At 59.7% G+C, this 7666-nt stretch overlaps 1 protein-coding gene and 1 pseudogene across 1 annotated transcript in view; one reads left to right on the top strand and one right to left on the bottom strand.

Annotated features, from left to right (window-relative positions):
- Positions 1 to 2973: 2973 nt before the first annotated feature.
- Positions 2974 to 3673, bottom strand: LOC102437490 (annotated as a pseudogene).
- Positions 3674 to 4046: 373 nt separating this feature from the next.
- The window catches only part of LOC102437788 (T-cell differentiation antigen CD6-like), a gene marked incomplete at its 5' end in the record, with an annotated part of 15394 nt that continues 11774 nt past the window's right edge, over positions 4047 to 7666 (top strand). The window contains 2 exon segments of the mRNA XM_023748742.1: positions 4047 to 4077; positions 7297 to 7377. Coding sequence (XP_023604510.1) covers positions 4047 to 4077; positions 7297 to 7377 — 112 coding nt within the window.

The following is a 7666-nucleotide window of genomic DNA, read 5'->3' on the forward strand; positions in this document are numbered from 1 at the left end:
TCCAGACTTTGGGTCGTGGCCACACTGCCCGGAGAAAGGGCAGCGGGGGCGGCCGTCTGTCCCCAGGCCTGACGGAGCAGGGAAAGCCGCTGCTCACCTCCCAGGGCCGCGCCCTGGACAGGACGGCGGTGCCAGGCTGTCCCCCGGCGCCCGGGCAGCTGGGATTTTTCCTGCGAGAGCCTGGACATTAGAGGTGGTGCCCCAACTCGTGTCCCCCGATTCAGCTCAGGGAAACTGAGCCCCAGCTGCCGGCGGGGAATGGGGGGAAGAAGGTGCCTGAGGAGGGTGAGGCGGGAGGGGCTTGGGGACGTTCTGGCTCCAGCTTGCGGAGTAACCTCGAGCCAGGTTCCTTCCCTTCCCTTTCGGGCCCTGGTTTCCTCACCGCAAAAATGAGCCGGTTGGACAGAGACCCGGCCTGGGACCCCGGGCCTCCGTGTGCTCCTCCAGACCCTGTGGGCGTGGAGCAGAGCTGCTAGAACCAGCCGGGCGGGCGTGACACAGAGACCCCAGCGCCAGGCCGCGTGGGTTCCCCATCCAGCTCTGGGGGGGCGGGGGGGGGGAAGCGGGAACTGTTGCTTGGCCTCCCTGGGCGTGTTCGCTGCAGGGAAACATCCCCGCTCACCGCCCTCCCGCGGGGAAAGGCCGCTTGGCTGAGGCGCCTGAGGATGCTGAGCCGGCAGCACCCTCCAAGTGTCAGCTCACACGACCGTGCAGCGGGACAAGGGCTCGTGCCCCGGGCGCAGGCCTGGTGGTTAACAGAGCTCCTCTGCACGTTGAGCTCATTTGCCCACGTGACAAACCCATTGTACAGATGAGGAAGCTGAGGGTGAGCGAGCCTGAGAGACCTGCCCAAGGCCTGTCGCTAGTACGTGGCAGGACTGGCGCTCAGGGCTCTTACCGCGTGTCCGCGTGGGCCTCAGTTTCCCCAGCTGTAAGTCGGGTTGATGGCCAACTCCCGGGCCCAGGCTGGGGTGGGGCTCCATGAGGCATGGGCTGTGAGGTACGTGGGGAAACACAGGGCTCCTCAGGGTGCTGGAGGGCCTCGAGGTCACCACTGCTGCCGGGCGGGGCCGGGGCAGGAGCTCAGGAGACAGCAGAGGGAGAAGCGAGGCCTCCCGGGCCATCTGCAGGCAGAAGGCAGTCGGGTCTACAACATGTGCAATTTCTTTAACTTTTTTAAAAAATATATTTTTTGTATTGATTTCAGAGAGGAAGGGAGAGGGAGGGAGAGAGAAACATCAGTGATGAGAGAGAATCACTGACCGGCTGCCTCCTGCACATCCCCTGCTGGGGACCAAGCCCACAATCCAGGCATGTGCCCTTGGCCGGAATCGAATCCCGGATTCTTCAGCCTGCAGGCCAACGCTCTATCCACTGAGCCACACCGGCCAGGGCTCTTCAACTTTTTATTTCAGCGTAATTTCTCACATACGGAGAAGTTGTAAGTTCCATGTGTTTTTCGCTCGTTCCCCGGCTGTGAACGTCTTACCCCCATCACGGCATCACTTTCTGTCTTTCTGAACCGATAGCGAGCAGGTGACAGGCACAGTGGTCCTTTTTCCTAGCTACGCCGACGTGCCTTAAAATGATCTTACATAGCGCAGCACCCGTATCAAGAGCAGGCGATTAACGTGGATGAGATCTCTCAGATAATCACAGCCTTTTCCCGATGCTGGCAACTGCTCCAACGACGCCCTCGAAGGCAAAAGAGAACCCGTGAATGTGCCGCATGCCATCCGTGCCTCTTCACGGTCCTGTGCTCCAGGCCGCCGCTCAGGGCTCCTTTCTCTCCCATCGGCGTTGCTTCTTCTGAAGGGAACAGGCCAGTGACTCGGCAAGACGTCCCTCATCCGGGCTTGTCTGTTGATGCCCGGCGATCGGGTTTAAGCCGTGCCTCCTGGCAGGAACAGCACGGACGGGCTGCTGGGTCCTCCGGGCGTCACATGCAGAGGCAGGTGGGACCAGCTGGGAAACTTACTTAAAAATAAAGGCCAGCCCGGCCTGTGTGGTTCAGTGGTTGAGCATCGACCTATGAACCAGGAGGTCACGGTTCGATTCCTAGTCAGGGCTCATGCCCGGGTTGTGGGCTCGATCCCCAGTGTGGGGCGTGCAGGAGGCGGCCGATCAGTGATTCTCTCTCATTATTGATGTTTCTCTCTCTCTCCCTCTCTCCCTTCCTCTCTGAAATCAATAAAAATATAAATGAATAAATGGCCATAGTGAGAGGCGACGGGCATTTACTTGAGATCCCAAAGAAAAACTACTCAGGAAGCAGTAATTCAGAGAGAAACCAGGCCCCGTGTAGGAGGCGAGGGCCAGGGGCACGTGTAGGAGGAAGGGGTCGGTGGGTGCAGAGAAGCTAACTCGGCCACCCTGGCTCTAAAGCCTGCTTTTCCCGCTCAGTCCGGCGGCCCCCACATCCGCCCTCCCACGATCTTCACAGATAGTTGTCCGGGAGACACTGCGCTAGGCCGGGCCCGAGGCTCCTCTGCTCAGTCCGAACGTTCCACAGGTTTGAGGAGCCAGACCCGCGGGGCAGTCTCTCTGGGAGGACAGCGTGGACTCCATTGTAAAGGGCTTAGTTCCTGTTGTTTTTATTTTATTTTATTTTATTTTTTTTCATCTCACAAGAAGCCATAACTTTATTAATGATAGAAACAGTACACATTTCAAACCAAGCTGCAGTAACTCTTTTGAAACACACACAAAAAGGGTCCTCCTTTTTATTTTATTATTATATTTTTTAATATATTTTATTGATTTTTTACAGAGAGGAAGGGAGAAAGAGAGTTAGAAACATCGATGAGAGAGAAACATTGATCAGCTGCCTCCTGCACATCTCCTACTGGGGATGTGCCCACAACCCAGGTACATGCCCTTGACCGGAATCGAACCTGGGACCTTTCAGTCCGCAGGCCGACGCTCTATCCACTGAGCCAAACCGGTTTCGGCGGGGTCCTCCTTTTTAGATGGCTACATGGCTGATTCCATAACAGCATTCGCAGTACCATGACTGCTGCTCTTCAGGGCTCAAACTGCCTTTGCCCTCCACACATTTGCTTGTGACACGGCCAATTCTATGTGCCCAACTTCCACACCTGTTTCGCCAGCCTCTTCCTCTTCGCTCTCCTCTTGTACAGTGGAGCCTGCGTGTTTCCTTGAATGTTTGAGACAGCTTCACCTTGAACTTTGAACTTCTCGGCAGCTGCTGGCTGTGCTTGCTGAGCTAAATCCTCGATCTTGGCTTCCCCCAAACTATGTAGGTATCGAAGCAGGGCTCTTGTAGACATCTGGCTTTGTGAGGACAAAGAGGCTGTTCTTAGGTTTCCGATGGTGACCCTGGTGACCCCTGTAACCTGTCGAAGACCCAGTTTGGACACAGCCTTCCGTGCCTTCTTTCCACTCCGGCTGTTTTGCTTTGCCGACTGGTTCTTCATCGATTCCAGCCGCCGCCAGCGGGGCTTGCTGTGTGGTGGCCTGTGCGGAATCTTGTTCTCCGAGCTCCGGTCCTGATTCATCGCTGTCAGATTCTGCTCCAGACCCTGTCTCAGCCTGGGGCTGTGGCAACCCCTGCTCTGTAGCAGGGACGGTTTCTGCGGCTTCACCGGGCATTTTGTGCGGGGAACGCGGAACCAAGAGGCGGCAGAAAGAGAGCGAGCGACAGCGCGACCCGCGCCTGTTGCAGAAGGAAGCCCCGTGTGGTTTCTCACAGCTGGGCCCGGGCTGGCGTCCCGCTGGGACTGTGTGGCCGGGTCCGGTCAGCTCGGCACAGCTGCCCTTCCTCCTGTAAGTGAGCCTGTGGCCTGTGGCCTGTGGCCGGCTCCGGAGATCTGCCAGCGCGGGGTGCCTCTCCGGCCTTCCCACCGGCTGTCACCCCGGTGACCTGGCACTGTGACTCCGTGTTCCCTCCCCCGTTCAGTTGCTGCCTTCGCTGCTGGCGTTCCTGGCGGCTCTGGGCCTTGACGGCGGTGGCTGGCGGGCCAGGCGCGGGCTCCCTGCGGGATGAGCTCGGACAGGGCAGCCGGCATCTCACCTCCCTTAGATTCTGGAACTTGGTCGGGCTCCTCTCTGCTGCCAGGGCCGTTCTCCCTCCATCTTTAGACTTTTCACGGTTTGCTTGTCGAGCTGCTGTTATGTGTTGGGTGCTGGTTTCTGGCACTGAGGACAGGGGACAAGGCCCCGGACTTCACTGAGCTTATATTCCGACAGGCGAACAGGCAAGCACATCCTGGAAGCAGCCTCATTTCAGAGGAATATGCGCAACAGGAAAACAGAGCAAGGAGAGGAAGACGGAGGGTGGCTGGGGTGGGACACAGGTGAGGCCTCCGAGGGCGTTTGAGGTCAGATTGATGAGCTGAGCCGGGGGGCGAAGACCCGGGGACAGGCCATTCAGGGCCGAGGGAACAGCAGGTGCAAAGGCCCTGGGGCAGGGGTGAGGCTGACCCCCTGGAGGACATTACAGAGGGAGGGGCGGGGCGGAGAGGTTGGCAGGTGTCAGTGACCACAGGTCCCCTCAGGGCTTGTAACGGATGCAGGGCAAACGGAAAAGCCCTTGGAGATCTTTATGCGTAAACAAATGTGATCTGATTTGCCTTAACGTGTATCCTATTATTTAGCAAATATTTTTTACAACCAGCTCCATTTTCAACATACGTTTATTTAAACCTCGAAACCTTCCATCGCTATCCCAGCCCTCAAGCCGGTGTGACTTCAGTTACCAGAATAGATTCCCGGAAACGAGGAAGACGCTGAGGACGCCTCACCCACCAGCCCGCCCGCCAAGCCCGTCAGCGCCCTCGTTAACGGGGTTAGGGGTCAGAGGCTGAGCGGCACCGCCCGTGCTCGAGGGCCGAGGAATTAGAAAAGGAATCACGTGCTTACGCTGCGGTTCAGTGCTGTTAGCCTGGAATCCTAACGGGTCCGCTCACCGCTGGGGAGATGAGCCGGGTGGCGCAGTGGGGGTGGTGCTGGGAGGGAGGCGAGCACAGTCTGGCCCGGTCAGAGGCCGTCAGAGGGGAGGCTCCGCCCCCCACCCTCCGCAGTCAGACCTCCACTGGCCCACCTCACCCACGTACCAGGGAGAAACTGAGGCCCTGAAACGGGGCTGGGACTTACCCAGGGTCATAGTGAGAGCTGGTCCCGGCTCTGTCATCTCTCAGGGTCACTCCCACCCGCTTCCCGCTGAAAATGAGACGTGACGTCAACATTAATCATCCTTATTGTAAAAGTGGGGCAAGAACCACATTAAAGAAACCCTCCCCAGCGCCCTCAGAGCACACGGCCTCTCGTCTTGGAGGAGGGGGCGGGCATGAGGTTCTGGAGGGAAGCACGCGACACAGACCGAGTCCTCGGTACACGGACGCGGATCGCGCCCCCTGCCCAGGGGCCAGGTGCACACGCACCGTGGGGTTTGGGTTGAGCTGCTCAGGCCCCTCTGAGCCTGGGGCGTGTCATCTGACCACCTGGCAGCTGCAGAGAAGGGCTAGTTCGGTGCAGGAACCTGAGCGAGCCTCGGGCCAGCACCACAGGAGCCTGTGCTCAGAGAGGGACTCCTGTTTCCATGGCAACTGCTGTCCACGTCTCATCTCCTGGACCACAGGGCCCAGGGCAGAGCCCGGGAAGGGACTGCAGGTTGAGTGGGGGCAGCTCTGCTGAGGCTCCCAGGAAGGGGGGGGGCAGGAATGGCCCCGTAGCCTCAGAGGACGGACGGTTTATGCCTCGGGTGGGAGGAAGATGCAACAGGCCCCCGAGCAATAGGGGTTTGCACTGCGGGGGTCCACTCGTGCGTGGATTTTATAAAACAAACGCTATGCATTTATTTCCTCTTTCTTATGGTTCCCTTGATAACAGAGTCTATTCTCTGCCTTGCTTCATTATAAGAGCCCAGTAGGTAATACACATAACCTACAACATGCGTGTTCGCCGGCTGTGTATGTCAGCAGGAAGGCTCTGGTCAGCAGGAAGTTATCTGTGGTTAAGTGTAGGGGGGGTCAAAAGTTCTACGTGGATTTTCGATTTCGTGTGGGGGGTTAGCACCCCTGACCCCCGCGTGGCTCAAGAGTCAGCTGTGTGGCCAGCAGCCAGCGGCCTCCCTTTCCTCTCAGGACCGGGCAGCAGGGAGCAGGGCAGCGCCTCGCATGGGGCAGGAGCGGCAGGTGCCGTGGACCGTGAGCTAAGCATTTCACAGACAGTGTCCACACGCCCCCAGAGCACGCGCCGTGGCCCGTGCCGCGCCCAGTGCCTCGCGGGAACCGCGGTCCAGCTGCTCCGGGCTCGCCCGGGCCGCACGGCAGAGGCAGCTCGGGTCACTGCGTCTTCCCCGCGTCTCCATCCTCAGTCACGAAAGAGGAGAGTCCCGGGGCCGCGCTGTCTGGCCGGGCACCGGTTTCTGTCCCTCGGCCCCTTCCTCATTTGTGAAGAGGGGGGGCTGGCCCGTCCTCCCTGCGCCGGGGAAGGTAAACGCGCTGATAGAAGCGAAGGCCCCACGGTCGGCCCCGGCCAGCGCTGATCCCCCCGCCCCGCCTGGAAGCTCGTGCCGTCCACGGCTCGCAGCCCAGGAGCACCCGCTCCCCGAGGGCCTGGCACGAATCTCCCGCACACATTCTCCACCAAAACGTTTTTCTAAAAATAACGCCATTTTCAAGCTGCTGCTGCTGCTTTTTTTTCAGATCCTCACCCGAGGATATTTTCCCATTGATTTTTAGAGAGAGTGGAAGAGAGAGGGAGAGACAGAGAGAGACATCGATGTGAGAGAGACACGTCCATGGGTTGCCTCCTGCACGTGTCCCACCAGGGGCCGGGGCTGGGGAGGAGCCTGCCACCGAGGCACGTGCCCTTGACCGAATCGAACCCGGGATCCTTTGCAGGCCGACGCTCTACCCACGGAGCCAAACCGCTTAGGGCTCCAGCTTCTTTGGTATGTCAGGTGTCTTACAGAGATTGTACCCGTTCAGCCACAATATCTTCCTGAGCTACTGCCAGTGCGTTGGGCTCTGGCAGGGAGAGGGACCGGGCTGGCGAGGGGTCACTCGAGGGTGCATGGTCCGGCCCCACCGCCCGGCCCTTCCTCTCTGCTCTGCTGCGGTTCCTGAGGACACACGCACTTAACATGTGACGTGGCGGACGCTGTGGCTCTGAAGCCTGAGGCTTCCCCTCCCTGGGGGAGGCGAGGGCACCCCAGGCCCAGGCCCTGTCTTTCCGAGGCCCCATCAGCCACAGCGGCTCCAGCCAGTGCCCCTCCTGCCTCTGTGCCCTCCGTGCCCAGTTCTCTCACCCACCGCGGCTGCCGCTGGTTGGTTTCAGGTCACCCGTCGCCAGCTCCATCCGGCCAGCCCAGCCCCAAACCCAGCCGTGCCGAGAGCCAGCCCTCGGAGCCAGGTGAGGACACGGCCTTCAGGGCCCTGGTCAGCGTCCGAGGCCCAGCAGGCGTGTCTGGGGGGACAGGAAGGGGGCATGGACTTGTAGGCTGCCAGGGAGGCTCCCTAAGTTTAGACCACACCCCCTTCCTTGCCCAGTGTCTGCAGGGCCTCCTCAGGTTCCCTGGGAGTCTGAGAGCCATCTGAGGGCCACTGGGAAGTCACATCCACGTGGCCAGGGTGCGGGGAGCATCTTAGGGGATCTGCTGAGAAGAAGCTGAAAAGCCTTGATGGTGATGGTGGGTGCGTGG

This window comes from Myotis lucifugus, unplaced genomic scaffold, assembly GCF_000147115.1.
Source record: "Myotis lucifugus unplaced genomic scaffold, Myoluc2.0 scaffold_1756, whole genome shotgun sequence".
NCBI classification, from domain to species: Eukaryota; Metazoa; Chordata; class Mammalia; order Chiroptera; family Vespertilionidae; genus Myotis; species Myotis lucifugus.